Source organism: Carya illinoinensis, chromosome 13 (assembly GCF_018687715.1).
Source record: "Carya illinoinensis cultivar Pawnee chromosome 13, C.illinoinensisPawnee_v1, whole genome shotgun sequence".
Taxonomy (NCBI): Eukaryota; Viridiplantae; Streptophyta; class Magnoliopsida; order Fagales; family Juglandaceae; genus Carya; species Carya illinoinensis.
Window position 1 is genome coordinate 422,614 of NC_056764.1, and position 19,097 is coordinate 441,710.

At 37.4% G+C, this 19,097-nt stretch overlaps 3 protein-coding genes across 5 annotated transcripts; 1 reads left to right on the top strand and 2 right to left on the bottom strand.

The window, feature by feature from the left end:
- Window positions 1-894: 894 nt before the first annotated feature.
- On the top strand, window positions 895-7,346 carry LOC122291951. Its single transcript, XM_043100019.1, has 9 exons — window positions 895-1,609; window positions 3,315-3,415; window positions 3,533-3,878; window positions 4,533-5,408; window positions 5,585-5,642; window positions 5,851-5,912; window positions 5,992-6,098; window positions 6,216-6,303; window positions 6,669-7,346. The coding sequence occupies exons 1-9, from the start codon at window positions 1,478-1,480 to the stop codon at window positions 6,978-6,980; spliced, it is 2,082 nt and encodes a 693-aa protein (XP_042955953.1). The 5' UTR covers window positions 895-1,477; the 3' UTR covers window positions 6,981-7,346.
- A 2,315-nt stretch (window positions 7,347-9,661) lies between these two features.
- Window positions 9,662-10,170, bottom strand: LOC122292462 (arabinogalactan protein 23-like). The gene has a single exon (XM_043100840.1). The coding sequence runs from the start codon at window positions 10,068-10,070 to the stop codon at window positions 9,876-9,878; it is 195 nt and encodes a 64-aa protein (XP_042956774.1). The 5' UTR covers window positions 10,071-10,170; the 3' UTR covers window positions 9,662-9,875.
- A 3,638-nt stretch (window positions 10,171-13,808) lies between these two features.
- LOC122292460 lies at window positions 13,809-18,851 on the bottom strand. Of its 3 annotated transcripts, none has more exons than XM_043100824.1 (6): window positions 18,569-18,851; window positions 18,289-18,341; window positions 17,896-17,951; window positions 17,274-17,795; window positions 16,340-16,511; window positions 13,809-15,764 (listed from the first exon to the last, which is right to left on the bottom strand). In XM_043100824.1, the coding sequence occupies exons 1-6, from the start codon at window positions 18,711-18,713 to the stop codon at window positions 15,609-15,611; spliced, it is 1,104 nt and encodes a 367-aa protein (XP_042956758.1). In that variant the 5' UTR covers window positions 18,714-18,851; the 3' UTR covers window positions 13,809-15,608. The 3 variants fall into 3 exon arrangements, with proteins under 3 accessions (XP_042956758.1, XP_042956759.1, XP_042956757.1); XM_043100825.1 differs by having other exon boundaries at window positions 16,340-16,514; window positions 17,896-17,903; window positions 18,569-18,846; XM_043100823.1 differs by having other exon boundaries at window positions 16,340-16,514; window positions 18,569-18,840.
- Window positions 18,852-19,097: the final 246 nt, after the last annotated feature.

Sequence of the window (19,097 nt, forward strand, 5' to 3'; positions counted from 1 at the left end):
TTTTTATATTGTAATAATGAGTATCAAAGTGGTTTATGTGTAAGTGTCAAACCGAATTGAATATTGATAATGATAATTAATATTGACATTCACGTGGATCCATCACCAAGCCCAGGAAGGCTAAGCCCTAAATAGGAACAAGTGTTGGGTATTGGGTTCTATGGAGGATGGCCCTGACAAGTACAACCGATACTGGGCTCCTCTTCCGCATAGACACAGTTTTTGTTTTTGCTTTCGGGTTTAAATGATGGAAGGAGAAGAAGAAGAGGGGCTCAGTTAGACATCTCTATTCCCAATCTTAATCAGCAAAAATAAAAAAGAGTTTTATTATATATAAGTAAATTTATATATTAATCTATATATTAATATTAATTTTTTTATATTTAAAAGTTAAATTAACATTATTTTCAATAAAATCTACTTTTTGACCAATCATATTAGATTGATACACATATTAATACACAATTATGCTTACAAATAAATTTTTCCAATCAAAAAATTCTGCTACACTTATCGAATATTTGTCATGAATACTTATCGAATGCTGTCATTTTTTTCTGATTTTATTTATTTATTTATATTTTTAAATACTTTTTTAAAAATAAAAAAAATTCACAAAATCACAAAAAAATATTTACTTAATCGCTAAGATAAAAAAAATAAAATCAATTCGATAAAAATTTTGAGTCCCGCATTTCTCAAACAAAAAAGGCAGAGTCTTTAGGCCTAAATAATATTTGTTTAATATTTTCATAATGGACAAATTATGAATATTAGATATTCACCTGACGTGTGTCTTTCCATTTTAGACTTTTAAAGTTTTTCAAACACTGTCACAATAAATTTACTGAAAATAAAACGGAAATAAAACAAAGGGCAAAATGTATAACCCATTGGCAGGCAGGCAAAGGCATTCTCATTCTCAATCTCAACCAGTCAGTCTCTCATGAAGCACAAGAAACTGAGAAAGGCAAAACGTTAGCATTAGCCGTAATTGTAATTGTAAAGCCCAAACCGCAAACCAGAAAGATTTCTCATTCAAAATAATTACATATTTACACAGCCTCTGGAAATCCCACCGCAAAAACTCCTCCCCGACGCCTTCATTCGTAGAGAGTTTACCATTTACTTAGAAACCTCAACAATTTAACCCCCAAAATCAAAACCTCCAATTTTCGAAAATATTCCCGTGATATTCTTCAGAATCACCAGTTAGCGTTTTCACCGAATTCTTTCATCTGTTTAAATCTTTTGCGTATGAGCAAGACCTTATTTTGGATAACTTTGCGGTTGATTTTCCGAGGAAAATCTCACCGTTCCACATATTTTGGCACCGCATCACTCTCTTTGAGCTCTTCGCTCAGTTTCAGAGCGTCTCATTCCGTTGCGGAGATTCATAAACCCGAACTAGGGTTTTTTTTTGGGAGATAACTATAGAGGCGGTTAGGGTTTTGTTAATTAGGGAAAGTTTTTACAGATGGGAACCGTCGATCGGGCCGATGATCGGACATTTAATGTTAATTTTACCAGCGATGGAGTGAAGAAGCTGAGGGAGGCAGTGAAGGAGAAACTGATGGAATTCACAGATTTCAGCGACGACCATCTCGTGGTATGAGCTTGCTTAATTTCTTGTCTTTTTGGACTCTATGTGTGTCGAGAGACTTTGTATGTGCAATGGCTATCTATATATGCATTAAGTTTTGTGTTTTCAAGGATTGTTCAATTGTGGTTGTTGATTTGTCTTGGGGCAAGGGTGTTGGGCGGTTGCTTTTGGTTTACATATGTTGTCCTTGCATGTTGTTCGATCGGGTTTGATTCATTTGGTTGTTGTTGATACCATGGACTGGCTTAAGTGAACTGTGACCCACTTTCCTTTTCTAGATAATATTAGAATGCTGTGAAAGAGTCTAGAGCAGGTGATGGCTCTGAAATGCGAGCCTTTAAACCTAAGAGAGCTATAAAAGTTTCCATGTATTATATTGATTCTGGTTTTAGAAGATATGAACTCCGCTAGTATGAAATATGAAGAGCCGGGGGGATGGTGTTCTAAAGGGGGTAGGGGGGCATATGGTGTGGGGCTATGGAAGTATTGGAAAGGCTGGTGCTCTTTTGCTAGTAATACTCAGCTGTGTTTGGGGGATGGCAATAGAATCAGCTTATGGCATGATGTGTGGGTGGGAGGCACAGCTTTGAAGGATGCTTATGCCACTATTTTCAGAATTGTACAGGAAAAAGAAGCTATGGTGGCTGACTTCCGGGTAATCACTCATGGCTCACAGGAGTGGAACATCAATCTTAGTCGGGATGCACATGATTGGGAAGTGACTATTCTGGTGGAATTTTTTAACCTGCTGTATAACACTGCCATTGCTGCCACAAATGAAGATCAGATGGAATGGAGACCTTCTAGGAAAGGGAAGTTTTCGGTATGCTCTTTTTATGACAAAATTACCATGCAACATAGGAACAATTTTCCTTGGAAGAACATATGGAAGAATAAAGCACCTACCAAGGTTGCATTCTTCGCCTGGACAGCAGTTTTAGAGAAGATTATGACCATTGATAATCTTAGAAGACGTGGCCTTATAACTGCAGACCGGTGCTGTTTATGTAGAAATAGTGGTGAAACGGTGAACCATCTACTCTTACATTATGAGTTTGCTCGGGATATCTGGAATTATTTCTTCAGCAGAAAGGGAATAGCATGGGTAATGCCGGCAAGGATGGTTGAACTACTAGCAAGCTGGAGAGGGATCACTGGGACCCCATAGATTGCAGCTGTGTGGAAGATGGCCCCTATATGTATTCTTTGTTGTATTTGGAATGAAAGAAATGAGCAACATTTTGAGGATCATGAATGCTCCTTGGAAGAGTTTAGGAGTTTCTTTTGGAAGACTTTATTTACGTGGACCATTGCTTTAGATTTGAATGGTCTCAGCTTCCATGGTTTCCTTGTAATTGTTTCTAGTTCTTGAATAGGTGTATTCGCATGTATACTTCTAGTGTACCTGGGCTATGCCTATCTTTATATCAATAAAATAACTTATCGCTTATAAAAATATATATATATATATATATATGAAGAAGCGCTGAATAGTTGCGTGCGTTTTTCTTCATGTTTAAGAGAGCTACAGTTCCTGTCTTCTTTTTTAGAGAAACGGTTTAGTATTTTAAACTATCAACTTACCTGTCAAGGTGCAGCCTAGTGGTTAAATGGCAGGCTTAGAATGAGGCCCTTGCCTTGGTGAGGTTCTATGTCATAAAAAATACTTGAAACTGCCAACTCAGCCTGATTTTCCAATTTTTATTGTCAGGAATACGTGATTGTATTGGTAAAGAATGGCAAGCGCAAGGAAGAAGCAAGGAATGAGTTGCGTGTGTTTTTGGACGATGACACGGATTCTTTCATATCTTGGTAAAATTTAGCCCCATTTAATGTGCAAACTTGACACCAACTTTTTTGAACAACTTTGCTCTCTGTTATCCCTACTTGTAACGGTATTTATTTTTTGTTCATCTTTTATTTTAACAGGCTGTGGGATCATCTAGCTTCAAATTTAAATCTGTATCTACAACCTGAGGAAGATCCGACAACAAAACCCACATTAGGTGACCAGGGTGGAAAAAATGTTTCTCATCATTCAAATTCTGAACCAGAAAGAGAAAAGCCTAATGTGTTATCTAGGAGTCGGCACAATAGGGAATGGAAAGGACTTGTGAGGGATGCAGTTGAACCCCCTCCTCTTCGGAGCTCTGGTCTTGAAAGTTTCCATTTAGAGGAGAAGTCTTATCTCAAAGTCAGTCGTGCAAAGAGGTCTCCTTCTCCCCGACCTTCCATTCAAAGGAAAAGAAATCGACCTTATGAGCATGAGAATAAGGTTTGTTTGTTTTTTTAATTTATTCCCTGAATGCATTTTTTTTTTTTTTAATTTTTAATTTTTTATTGGTAATTCCCTGTATGCAAAATGAATGTCTGTTTCTTTCGAATTCAGGTAAAATAAGTTCACTAGTCATGATTGTACAAACTGAAGTTATCTTGTTGCTTTCTTTTGTATTACAAACCTAGCAATAACCTTGGGGCGCTGTGGATTAGAGTTGTATTGATTTACATGTTGTGTGAAAGTTGTCGACATTTCTATTAGGGACTGTGAGTTTGGATTGTCACCTTTTTCCTACCACTTACACTGTTTTTAATATACATATCCACTAATATTGCCAAAATTGGAAATCACATAGAAACTAACAACTATATTTTTTGCGGCTTCCTTAGGAAGTCTGTTTGTCCTGGTGGATCAAACAGTTGATTTCATTTTTCATTGGAACTGAAAAAGGATTTGGTGGTTTTTTATTTCATGTGTATATATGCTGGTTCAAGCATGGGTTTTTTGAAAAACGAAAAAAAAAAGAGAATTTGCTCTAGAGAGGTGACTTTCAGATTAATGTTTTTTTTATTTTTTTTTCATGTTACTTTTCCATACATGCTTTTTACATTGCTTTCCAACTTCCTGATCCACTAAAGAATATTTTGGCAGAGGGAGGCAGTTTCTCAACGAAATATTGATGCCCCTAGGCGGCTACTTCAGTTTGCTGTTCGAGATGCAGTGGCAACTTCAAGTCCGTCTACTTTGACAAATGAACCCAAATTGAAGCGTCTTCGTTCTGTTGTTTCAACATCCACTGGTGACGTATCACTTGTCAGTCATCGTCAGCAGATTAAGTCTGTTGCCAGAGTAACAAATCCCATGGCTACTGTAATTAGAGCTGTTGCAGAAGCTGCAGAAGACGTAATAAAAGTTAAACCATCTGGAAGTGTGTTTGACCGACTTGGTCGTGGTATAGATGCATCAGAAGCCAGTGGCCAAGATGCAGAATTTAGAGAAGCTGATGTTGAGGATGGAGAGTATGGAGATTTTGATCAAATTCCGGAGCAAACACGGTTGCGTTATCATCAAAGAAGCGACTACAGTGGACATTATGATAGTAACATGGCTATGTTGGATAGTGAAACTGGTTTGGCATCTGATTCTACATCTGACAACGAGGGGTACAATGGTGTCAATGTTGTGGGCCATAACGTAATGGATGTTTCTCAGAGTGCTACATCTGCTGGAAAAATGGTTGACGAGCCACTGATGGTGCAGTATAGTGTAGCTAAAAATACTGATGATGTCAAACCACACAACAAGGATCAGGATCAACCTGTGGTGGCATCAAAAACTTCTCGTAGTAAGATAGTAAACATCTCTGTGAATGTAAATACTTGGAAGCCACCTCATTATCAGGAGCATAGGGAGATTGTGGATATTGATAATCATAAATCTCTACATGCCAGTGATATGGGATCTGGCAATACTGGTTTGCGATTGATGAAGGAGAATAGCAATCCTGTCACAGTGGGTAATGGAAATGTAAGATGTTCATGAATATTTACGTAATCACGCCTGCATATGTATGCATAGAAATAGAGTACATATATTTGAAGTCAAATATGTATGTGTGGGGATGTATTGCTTATGTCTTGATTATGTGTTGTTTTTTACTTATCTGTTGCTAGCATTGAACTTGCCCTTTTGATGATAAACAGGCAAAACCTGCTGCGGATGCTCAGAAAGAATCCCTGAAGACACCATCATCTGCTCCTGGTGAGTTGCGAGCTCTCAAAATTTATGGAGCCTTCTTTGTCACTAAAGTGAAACCTGGATAATCATTTCTGTTATTTCCTTTCCTTTTATTTGGCATATGTCAAGATTGTTAGCTGTTTTGCTTGTGTCTGTTGTGTCTGTTGTGATATAATGTTATACCTGTACCAAACTCATCTTTATAAACGTTATTTTATGTGGTATTCTGTAGGTTTACATGCTGCTGGTCGTCTCTTAGAGGATGCTGATTCTCGAACAATTTTTGTCAGCAATGTAATAACTCGTATATGTGTCCTTCTGTATATGGAAGCATGCCTCTGTTCCTGTTCCTGACATCTTTTGTTCTTGACAGGTTCATTTTGCTGCTACCAAGGACAGTCTTTCTCGGCATTTTAATAAATTTGGGGAAGTGCTAAAAGTGATTATAGTTACTGATGCAGCAACAGGGCAGCCAAAAGGGTAAGATATTACTGATTTTTTCCTTTCTGATTAATATGTGTCCTAGTCTTTCCTTCTATTCTTGGTAAAATATTTTTTTTATTAAAAGCATTTTGATAAGAGATGTTATTTGAGCAGGTCAGCTTATGTAGAGTTCGTGAGAAAAGAGGCAGCAAACAATGCTCTATCTCTTGATGGAACCTCCTTCATGTCACGGATTCTCAAGGTATCACTTCCAGAAGCTGGATCTCAATTATAGAAGCTGATTTTTTTAGTTTCTAGAAATGATATTGTTCTTGCTTTTCTGCTGATGTGTTTGTGGCATGAGTGTATAATGAATTCTATTGGTTGCCTAGATAGCTTAAGCTGTTTAGAAGTTCTATCATATTATACAAAGGGCAGATCTAATGGATAATGAAGCTAACAAGTGCATCATGTGAGCCAAGTCCTGGCAACATAGATGTGTGGTTATGACGGTTATGTTTTGAGAATTGAAGTATTGGACAATGATGTGAAATCCATGATGTTCTTGGTTGTGGCTTTGATATGTAGTTACTGAAGAAGCTCTGCCAATTGTTTTCCTAATTGCAGGTTGTGAGGAGTGCTGCTCATCAAGAAACTGCCCCTATCATGAAATGGCCTCCTCGCATTGCCCGTGGCTCTCCATTTGCTGCTGCTAGGTTTGCCAGGGTTCCTTTTCCAAGAGGCATAGCTGGTGCATTCAGGGGTCGCCATCCCATCAAACCTGGTGCCAGGAGCTTGCAATGGAAGCGGGAAGCTCAGGCCACTCAACCTGAAAATGGTGCTCCTGTCTCTGGAAATTCTGTTCTGTCTACTGCTCCCCGTAGTCTAACATATGTCAGAGCAGGGTCAAAGCCAGATGGGAATCCTGGTACAACCTAGCCGAGCCAATTCTTTTGCAAACTCTCAAGTACAATCCTCCTGTTATCAGAATATGATTCCTTCTCTACATGCACATTTTGAAGGCAGAGGGAGGTCTGAAGAAGAGTTGCAATTTTTCCCTGGCTGGAGAAGGTTTTATTTTTGCTTTTTCTTTTCCTTGTTTTATTTTTATTTTTTGGGAGGTGGGGTTGCAAAAGAGTTGTGGATCTGAGATGGGACGAAGTCATTTTTCGTCGTTGAAATCTGTGCATAGGAATATCTTCACTTGTTTTGTATTTCCTATTATGATTTTGTTAATAAAATTAAAAAAGAGAAGGAAAAACCAATGGACAATGCTAAGGGGCAGCCCCCCTCGTGCATTTGAAATTTTTTTTTTCATTTTCTTTAATATTTTTTTAGGAAAATTTAGGGACTGCATGCGCACGCCTTATGTGGTTTTTTCACTTAAATATAAAATGGTTCTTTCTTTTAAGTGAAAAAGCCAATCTAACTCATTGTCATTCATTCCCTACCTTGATGAGTCCCCTAACCTCGACGAGTCCTCTCAAAAGTGGGAAAAAAAAAAAATTCCATCCCCTTCCTCACAAATGTCGTCCACTTCCTCAACTCGAAGTTGTCATGCCCTTCTCAGATCAAGTTCGTCGTCGCCTTCCCCAGCTTCGGTCCATCGTCCCCTTCCTCGATTTTGTCAGCTCTAAATTAGACATCCTCGTCTAATACCTCTACCTAAATTCCATCCCCTTGATTTTCGTTTTTCCATTTGTTTTATGAGTTGAGAAGTTTAATTTCGCTTTTTATCTCATATGCTCATTCTCTCTACTTGCCCCGTGTTTAGCAACTAGTTTATAATTCTTCTGCTTGTTCCAGGGACGCTCAAAGGGTGTCACACCCAGGTACAATTTAAAGCCTCTTGTTCCCGAGATATTTGAGCTCCTTGTAGTTTAGGTGTGCTTTTATCTGTAGTCAAATAAACATGACTCATGGTATTAGTATTATATTATAACTCATTACCTGGAGGGACATTCCCCTATTAAAGCAGTACATCTGCTTTGATTAGGTTGAGATGGCTAATGCTTGTATTGGTGAGGAAGTTGAGAAACTCGTGGCTGCAATCCCAGAGGGTGTTGTTTTGCTCATTGAAAATGTGAGGTTCTATAAAGAGGAAGAGAATGACCCTGAATTTGCAAAGAAGCTAGCTTCTATTGCCGATCTCTGTGTCAATGATGCATTTGTGGGTTCTAAACTTCTATACATTTTATTCTCTACTGAATCTTGTTCCTGTGTTAAATTTGAGTTTCTCATCAATCTGAACCCAATTATATGTGGGCACTAAGTACACATTGTGACTACATCGATGGGTATTGGAGGACACAAATACTGTGACTTCGTTGATGGTGGAGGAGGACGGCGATGGGCAGTCGAGGGACACGACCACTGTGACTTTGTCGATGATGTAGGAGGTCGACGATGGGAAGTGGATAGATTGAAGAGTCGGAATTTTTCAAAACTCGTTTTCATTTCTCGTTGTTTTGTTTTTCAAATAAGATTCATGAGCAATTTGGTCATTCGCATGAAACACACGTGTGCACTCATTCGGGACTATACGTAACAACATTCATTTTTTTAAAACATCCATTAAGAAAAAAATATATATATATATACAATTTCATTAATGGTTACTTTTTTAACCATTAAGAACAAAAAATTAAAATACCGAAATAATTTTAAACAGTAACTTTAAGGGAGACAAGTATCATTTCATTACGTGTCAAATGTTATGGTTCACATTAATCACCTATTAATCAAATAAAAATGCTAACTTGTCCTATGATTTTGTCTACTCATTTTGACCGTTCATGAATTTTATTTTATTTTTAAATTTTAAAAAGTGGTTATTAGTAAATTTGTGTATTTTTTTAAAAATGTTAAAAAATTTTTTACTAACGATACGCCCATAAACACTTTGGCGGCCGAATAGCACTATCCTCAATCAAATACAACGTCAAATTGCAATTTTACGCATTATGCACCCAATAACTCAACGTTAACATGATCTGAGCTATAATATAGACAACAACTTTTGACAATCATATATAAAGTCACCCGTTGGACTAGTTCTTCTTGTAATAGGAAGGAACACTCATGCATATTTATGGTTTGGTTATTTATATATATAGAATCCCCTCACAAGTAAATTAAATTAAGAAAAAACGAAAGTAATTTGGTATTGGGATGCAGTGAAGAACAGGACTTGGTATGCAAGCAAAAGACACTTGAAACAATAAGAATTTGTATCAAGGAATATATATATATATATATAATAGCTTGTCACTCCATCTTAAGAAAGAATTGGAAAACGTGAAGATCTATATGGAAATTGATCGAAAGCTAACAGATTCCAGCTCTTCGATCAACCACGATCACAAACACTGGATATATGTTATACTGATAGGATTTCTTGAGGTCGGAAGACTCTTTGATACTAATAGCCCTTCTTTACAACTGATTTTGCCATTCATATATATTAATGCCTTATTAAACTATCAATTTCTTTAAATTATGTCAACTTATTTGTCATAGGAATTACTATATAATTAATATATGCATGGTTTTTAGTTATTTTTTTACTAAAATATTGCAACGAAAAAAGAATATATAAAAAAAAATGAAGCACGTGAGTCTGAAACAAAATCCAGCTAATAAGATGCTCCAAAATGCATCTCTTTTATTTCCTTCGTACCACATGCAGGTTCACATAGGACATGAAAAGACACGTACAAGAATTCTATGATGAAAACATATAAAAGTAAATCCAGCAATTGACAAATTAAGGATAAATCTGATCAATATTAATTGTAAGTTGAAGCTCCCACTCTGTTGAATTTCTTGGTAAATCTATTGCAAGTAGTAAGCCAAGAGAGACACCAGAGAAGCACCAACCATAGAACCAACAACAGGCAAGCCAGCTGAGGCTCCACTGCTCGGCCCCGGTGCGGGAGCTGGGGAGTGCTCGTGACCTTCATATGCCAACACTGCACTCATTGAGGCGGCAGCGACGAGGACTGCACAGGCAATCTTCTTCATCTCCATTGCAGCAGGTGGGAGTGATGTATCGGCAAGAATCTCACAAACAAGAGAGTTTTTCACCGATGATGCCAATGGAATTTGCAGCCTGTCGATTGAGTTTGGGGTCGGGAGGCATTTATAGGACAGCTTTGATCAGCTTATTTGGGAATACAGTCAGCTTGCTTCTTCTTCTTCTTTTTTTTTTTTTTTAAATCTTCTTACTATTTTTAACATTTTGTATTGGCAGGTCTACATTAATTTACGCGATTTAATTGGTTTGGTCTATATGGTGGATTGGTAAACGAGTATTTATGGGGAAATGGGGACTTGAGAATTCTTGGTTTAAACGTGTTTTGTGGGAAAATTTGAAGGAGGAGGAGTAAAATCGGGGTTGGAATTTATTAACGGCGTGACGAAACAACAAAGTATTGACGCAACAGTTGGACAGCCACATGAATTTCATTTTAGCATTAACATCACTTTGAACTGGCCGTACGTTGTATGTAGTTTGGAATTTTATTAGGGATTGACAAATTCGCTCTCTCCCTCAGCTCCATCCACAATCCTCTAATTATAAATAAATAAATATTTATCCTTGACATACCATATCAATATGGCTTTTGAATAGCTATCGTTGGTGATGATCAAATGCAAAGGATCGACATGACAAGCTTAATTGCTTGATATCTGATAAACAATATATATTTGTAATATTGAAAGGAATCAGAAATATATATGTCAATTAGTCTCCAAGTACGGGGTGATGAAACTGCTGCATCCATCCTGATCTTCCATATACAACTTTCAAAACACATACATATGATAAAATAAGAGAATTAGACCTTGTGCTATAACCATTACCAAGGCCGCCAACTCCATCACAAAACTATCTTAAACAGTACTGCATGCAGCCATGTACCACATTTCTTTTTTATCAAGCTCAGCAAATCATTATCAACCAAGGGTACAGACTTTTGTGTAAGAATTACGTAATAATAATACTAGAGATCAAGGGAAAATCGTGAGGTGTACCTAAGCAGTAATAAATATACATATATATATATATAAGAAAGCAGCCGACCATCGAGGGCATGGGTTTACTTGGACGCAAAGAAGAAGCTACCTGAGCATATCTGTCTTCACCAACAGTAGAAGAAACGCGCCCACATTGTTCACTCGTCGCCAACCAAACCAACCACAGACCATTCAGTTCCTTAATTTTCCAAGTTAAAACTAACTCTCTCTCTCTCTCTCTCTCTCTCTCTCTCTCTCTCTCTCTCTGTGTCAAAACGTGGCCAGTTCCACTTGCCACCTGTCCACGTTTTCCTTGGGACCCACACCCCTTCCCCACCGTCATAAACCGATTATATATACGGTGTCGTCCAGCTCCACCAAACATTGTATCCTCAACTCACGAAGTAGTCCCTCAAATCTCATTCACTAGTCAAGTCTTTTGAGTCTTTTTAATTTACTCTGGGCTGCTTTTTGGTAGCAATGGCGCAAAGATTCAGCACGTTGGCCTTGGCTACTCTCTTTGCGGTGGTGGCGATGTTCTTTACCTTTGCTCCATGCAGCGTGTTGGCTCAAGAGTTTGCGCCCGCACCAGCACCATCATTGGAGAAAGGAGCAGCTGCTTATTCTGCTCCTCTCTCTGGGGCAGTCCTTTCGGTCTCTCTGTTTCTGTCCGTACTTGCTCTTTTGAAGCGCTAAAAGAACTATATAACTATATATATATATAGATTCTGGGATTCGATTTATTGGATTCTTAATTTGTGCTTGTAGAGGGATGGATTAGATGCATTGGCTGTGAGGGTTTCATATCTTATTTATTTGTTGTAGATTATATATGGAGATGAGAGAAACAAATAAAAGATCGATGATGACACATATGATCATATGGTTATTGTAATTTTATATATTATACATTAAATATTTATCTCATTGAATATATTATTTACATACAGTTTCATTTTATTTAATTTGGATTCGTTTTTCTTGTTGATTAATAATTCATATTATGGCTACTAATTGGGTGGTTTTCTTTTTAAACACTGATAAATCGGTTGATTTTTACAAAATAGCCAACATATATGATTATTCAAACTTGATTAACTCTTATTCAGTGATCATAACTAGCTATAGCTAGCTAGCATGCCACTAAGAATTAACATAGATTCATAGATATTCATTTTAAAATACGTGATAAAATATGTTACGTGGATATCATTACTCTCAACAAAATTAAATAAAAAAATAAAACAGTTTCTTCCTTAATCTCTTTCAGAAGTCTTGAGCAATCAAAAGTGTGGACTTGATTTGTATACAATTAACTCGAGAGAAAATCCAAAAATTCAAGAGAAAAAAAACTCCAGAGACGATTTTCCTCTCTACCAAAAAACCCAAAGATCTCCTCACCTAAACCCAGAGGAAAAGGCCCTCTCTTCTCCCCTTCGGCTTGTCTAGCTCCTGTACGATTTATTTTCTACTAGTTTTTTTTTTTTTTTTTTTTCTTTAAATGGCAAGGAGGAGCGTTGATTTACCTCCTTTCGACCCTCATCAACTGCCACACACCCCACTGCAAGCCTCCTCACCTGCCAATCTTTTTCTCGATAGAAACAAAACGCCAATCGAAGTGGCGCTTGAGCCACACGCATGATTCAAAGTTGCACGTTAATCTCACACGCCTTCGTGCCATGAGGGTCTCAGGCCGCCATGCGCGGCATTTCGAAGGCTAAAAGACCTCGAACCCTTTGGACCTAACCATTCCCCTCTCTCTCTCTCTCTCTCTCTTCTAGAACGATGCATGGCTCTCACATGCCACTATTGTCTCGGGCAGTTAGCTGCTATCGAATCGGTGCATCTCCAATTTGCTATCTCCCTATAGTTATGCTTTCCTTAACTAAGGATCGTAGAAAAAAAGTAGTAGAAGTCTCCGACAACCAATTAAGACTAGAAAAATGCAGCACACAACTCTTCACTTACAATCAGTTTTCATATTGTATTAATACCGCTTCAAGCGACTTTCCCTTGTGGGAGATGGATGGGGTCAAGTCATTAACTTAGTATCCCTATTTTTTTTTTTTTTTTTGTGTTGTATTTGCTGGTTCGGAATGAATATTAGGCCTCTCACCCTGTTGATTATTATATCTTGTAACTATTAATTTTATCTATAATATGCATGGTTAGGAAAAAATAAAAAATAAAAAATCTTGCAGTATTTTTAGGATGCGAGTGGCGTTGCTCCGTGGGCCTCAAAACACCCTTCACCCCGCCTTCTGAAGAGAATTTGTTTGAGGAATAAATGAAATTGAGTGCTATCTATTTCAAGCAACACTTTCAAGAAGAATGAATACAGGCTTCATGCTTAAAAGCTCAACCAAGCGAGCGAATTATGTTGGAATTATTGTACCTTTGCAAGATTTGTGTCACAATGCCAATGGGTTCCCATCATGTTTTGAATTATTATTATTATTATTTTATATTATCCTTTTTGTACACCTTGATAAATGAGGAGAATACAAATTCATGATCTGATCCAATATTTGAAGTCCTCAGACGTCGTCACTCAGCCCCACATTTCCAACTACCAGTAAAACAACTCCATCTCTTCCATTCTAACTTCTCTTAACTTCTTTAAATTTCCAGAACTTCCACTACTGCTCTCCCCTTAAACTGTCTTTCAGAACCTTCTCTCTCTCTCTCTGTCCCTCTCTCAAAACTTCTGATATTGTACCACCTTCTTTGTGTATTTCCTTGGCTTTCCTCTCTCTCTCTCTCTCTCTCTCTCTCTCTCTCTCTCTCTCTCTCTCTCTCTCTCTCTCTCTCTCGTTCAGACTAGTAACGCACATCAAGAATCTATCTCTGAGAATACATATATACACACATACATATATATCCAAGTTCAGTTCATTGTCACTCTGAATAGCTCTCAGCTCTGATGGTGCCTTATTTGTTCTTCGCGCTGGCTTTCCCTGTTGCACCTCTAATTCTTTATGTTCCTCCTGTTAGAAGCCTTAACCTCTTTGTAGAGGCCATGGAAGATCTAATGAGGGAATTAAGAATATATATCAATAGGATGTATCCACGGGCGCGTGTTGTTTGGTCTAGGATCTTGGATTGTTTAGTTTTCATCAGCAATACGAGGTAGATCATTCTGATTCTTCTCAAGCAGAGAGTCCTGGCTAATTTAAATAATTGTCTTTGTTCCAATTTTTGTTTTGTTTTCACGGTTCATTAGTTTTATTTTCTTTCGTTGTCTTTTGACTTGGATTGTTATAATTGTGCGAGAGAAATTGTTTCTTCTACTAGTGCTGTGGTCGCAGAATCATGTTGTAAAATTGCTGTGAATGTGAGTGTTACTTCAAGGCAATACGAGGATTAATCATAGGTCTCTCTCTCTGTGGCTCTGTTGCTTGCACACCGATCTAAATACCAGATTGAGCTTAAAAGGAATGAAGAAAAAAAGAACGTTGGCTCTTAATTTATTCTGTTACATGGAGTTTTGAGTTTGTAAGAAGAGACAGAATTAAACTGTGTCAGACATGCACAAACAGTAGGAAAGAGCTTGAAGAAAAAGTTGCTTTTGATGTTTCTCTTATCTGGATTAGGTTTGCAGGGATGGGCGGTTTATCATTGTTGGTTTCTTCTATATGGTTCTCCTTCTACATCACCATCTGACAGTCTCGCTGTTTTTTGTAAATAAAGGCAGAATAGAAAAAGACACAGAAAAATAGCCTATTTAACAGTACCGATGTTTTGTATCTGTTACTTTAATCTTAAAATGGATTTAGGTTTCGTCATTCAAAGTTTTGCTTTGGATGGTTGTAAAAGAAACTGTGTGTTCTTTTTTTCTTCTTTTTAAGTATGAAACTGTATGTTCTATTCAGTTATTCTTATTTTCTACAGCTGAGTTGAATCTGATACACACACACACACACATATATATATAGAAGGTCCTACTAATACGGTCCACCATTCCCACAGTTCTGCCTGTATCATCAAAAGTAACTATGCCTTAATCTATTTCAGTATATATTACAATGACTTGATTTGTCTCCTGTCACATCCTATTGATACGATAATTCCGGTTCAGTAACGGTTCCTGAACCATGTTTGCAGAATAATTTGCATACGCCAGTAAATAAAAATGGCTAGTTGTGAGAGAATGCAACTGACAACTTTTTTCACTACAATCTCCAGATAATAACTCCATAAAAATAGAGAAGTAAGATTTTCCTGGCCTCGATTTCCATGATTTTCTTGTTTCAATTGCTTTTCTCTAAACAGCTGTGACCTTTGTATCTTGTGTACTTGAGCTATGTCTATTCATACCAATATAGTTGTTTACTTATAAAAATAAAAATAAAAATGGAGATGTAAAAATACACCAATTTATTGAGTGTTTAATTATTGAGTGTTTAATTACAGCTTCTTTTGTCAACAACAACTGAATCAAGGAGATGAGAGTAAAAACAATGGTGATATCAAAAATAAAACAATGCGCTATAGTGACACTAAAATAATGGGAAAAAAAAAAATAATCTCTTACTCGATTTTCAACCATTAATTGGATAGCGTGCAAGGCTTGAGGAACCAAAATACATCCAAGGTTCTTGCTTCTCTTGCATCCACAATACACACACTTTGGCCTTTTTCTGCTGATTCTTCTCTTGCTACCTCCTTATTTTGCTCCATTTCTTGAAGTACTTCCCCACTTGCCTGTGCGCCCATAAAAGATAAATCCATTAGGAAAGTTGGTAATTGTTAGCAAAACCACTAGCATAGAATCCGTTCTGCAATCATGCTCTGGCCCAGTGCAAACAATGCAAGAATCCTTTATACTTCATTCGAGTAAACATGCAAATATGGCAGTGAGAAGAAGTATTGCTCATGTAATGGGAAAGGGAGTCACTAAACAAGTGTGCCCATTGGTTCTGCAAGGGATGTCAACTGAGAAGAGAACAAAACTGGTTGAAAATGATTTATTTTCCTATATCCATAAACAAAGCTATATATCCATAAACAAAGCTAATGATAACATGTCTGACTAGCCTGATTATGTCACAATCTTTCATAATTGAATTCAAATTTAAACTCAACCTAGATTAACATGTAGTAATTACTTGGCAAAAGTATGTTCTATTTGAGGATTAGTTCGCTGTTGATGAGAGAATACAATGCAACTAAACAGTAGTTCTGTTCTTCGTGTTATTCATTGTCATCTTTGTTTCCTCCAAGTTTCTTCAATTCAAGGACTATGGTGCAAAAAGAGAAGCATGCAACTAGTTACAAACCATCAGCTTGGATTTGGCAGCCTTAGATGCAGTGGTTTTGTTCCATCCACGAGTGGCAGAAAAGCATTGAGGGGAGGGAGGATTTGTTCGAATTTGCCGCAGGGTCTCATCCCTTTTGCACCATACGCTATCCAAATCCAGAGAAATAGGAACATTCTCTGCCTCATCAGCTCTTCTGCACGGATGGTTATCAAAATTTAGTCACTTATGATCATAATAGCAAAGTCTTGAAGGGTAACAATCTCCTAATCATATTACAACCACTCGATCACCATCTTTTCTTTTCATGAGTCCAATGGTTCCCAACTTCCATCATTTGATAAGTTGATTTTTAGCCTAAAAGTTCTTAAAATAACTACTTCATCCATGAGGCATACTCCTGTGATTAGTCAAGTGAATACAAAGTTAATGCAGAACAAATAATAACTGAAAACTACCAACAATAAATCTACACTCCCTCAATAAATCTACCAACAATACAAATATTCCATTTTTAATATATCTCTCAATGTAATGAATTCAGCAACCAACTAGTTTCAATACTTAGATGGTTATGCTCCCTTAATTAGTTGTCATCAACTAAAAGGGTAAACAAAGGACTTCTACACTCGATATCAAGCCCATTAGGTCATTCATAATACCAAACTAACCACCATGATTAAGATCATTCCAATCATTGTAAAACACACACGGACTCATTGATTAAGATCATTCCAATCATTGTAAAAGACACACGGACTCATTGATTAAGATCATTCCAATCATTGTAAAACACACACGGACTCATTGATACATTAATACATGCAGGCATATAGCGAGACTCACAAAGAACTGGAAACCACATGCCCAGATACACACAAGCATGATACACGCATATATATACATAGATGCCCAAGTCTAGAAAGAGAGAGAATAGAGAGAACAACAAACTTACTTCTTCCTCCTCTGCTTCTCCTTAACACTGCTTTCCCCCGTTCCTATAGATTCCTCTTTCCTCAATTCAAGCAATGGCTTCCTCTCTTTCCTCTCTTTATCCCTCCCATTCACCTCCCCCAAAGCCTCACAAAAACTCTCTTTCATCTCCTTTTCCTTAAGAACCACTTCGCTCTTCTCCACATTCAGCCCATCCACTTCCTCTCTCTCCCTCAGCCTCGTAGCCATTCTCTTTAATTCACTACAAAACTCCGTAACCTGATTCAGTATGTCCCGCCCAGCAAACAAGTTCCTTGCCGAGAGAGTGCTTTTCAGCCTTGGCACCTCATTGTTCTGCAACATGTCATTGGTCATTTTCTCCTTCTCTATGCTGGATTTGATTGCTGCTTTCGTGGACTTGGCTTTATGAATCGGAGGAGTTGACATATTCGGGTTCTCATTCTCGCTATCTTCATTTAATTTGGGATTGCTATTCCAAGAAATTGAAGATTGAGTAAGCCCTCTTCTCTTCAATTTTGCAACTCTAAATAAAAGAAAAAAAAGATAAAAAGTATTCATTTAGATGATTATATGGAAACTAACATTCAATTGGAATGTTATAAAGATAGAGTTTTTGCGAGTACCGTCTATTCTGATCATGGAGTGGAAGAGATTCAGAAAGATTAGCTGAGCTGGTGAGCTTCACCAAAATCAAAAGGAAGAAACAGAAAAGAAAGAAGAAATCAGACAGCAGTATAAGATTGAACTTCTGTTTGGCTACTCAGGATTAGGAAAAGGGAAAAAAAAAAAAAAAAACGAAGGGAAATCTTGTGTTCTTTATTGAGATGGTTTCCAAAGAAGCTTTCGAATCTCTTCGATCAACCTCACAAGTTAAGTGAAGGTCAATCCTTCTTTATCAGGACCCCACATAAAGAATCATCGAAGATCAAGATTTTTATCTTCTACTTTCTTTTCCTACATTTTCAACAACCAATCAGCATTTAAGAATCCAAAAAAGGGGGAAAAGATTAATGAACCTTAGAAGGATTTGACTTGAGAAAATCTTCAGCTGTCTTCGGATGCTTGCAATCTGTAACATCAAAGATGAAATGATAAACATTTCTGTTCTGAGCTAAAACCACCAGCCATGTTTCTGAAATGTATGTGACACTACCATAAACACAAAGAGAGCTTGTAGCCTTTGCTGTAAAATCGTGTTAAAGTGCAAAACTTTTGAAACAAATCTTATTCATTTAGCTGTATTCGAGAAAATGTGAGGAGAAAATGGTTACATGGTGAGAAGGAAGGAGAGCTTACTGGGTCTGCAAAACCAGGCCTCGGCGTCCACAGAGTTTTCGGGAGCCAAGAAATCGACCCATTTGGGTGCGTTTATGCGCTCGTAGAGCTCGTCCTCTACAAATATGGACTCTGTTCTCTTCCAATCAATTTTCGCTGGTTCCATTACCCGAACACAGAGAGAGTGAGAGAGAGAGAGTTTGGGGTTTGGGAGAATGTGGGGAACGTAACGGTCAGTAGAACGAGGGAGAGAGTTGAACGTTAAAATGGGGTTTCAGTCTCACTATCACTGGAATTTCTGACCGTTGGAGATTTTTTTTTTTTTTTTTTTTTTGTAATTATTTTCAATTAATAACACTGGGGAAGCGGAACTGTTATCAACGACATCCCTCTCGTCCGTGTGCCCGTCTGTATAGTACAAGGCACCCAGTAGCCTGCTTTTTCCCCGAGCTGTGTTTGACAAGTGAGGCTGCACTATTATTTATGAAAAATCTAGTTGGAAGCATTATTTATTATTATTTATAAATAATTTATACTATTTACAGTATTT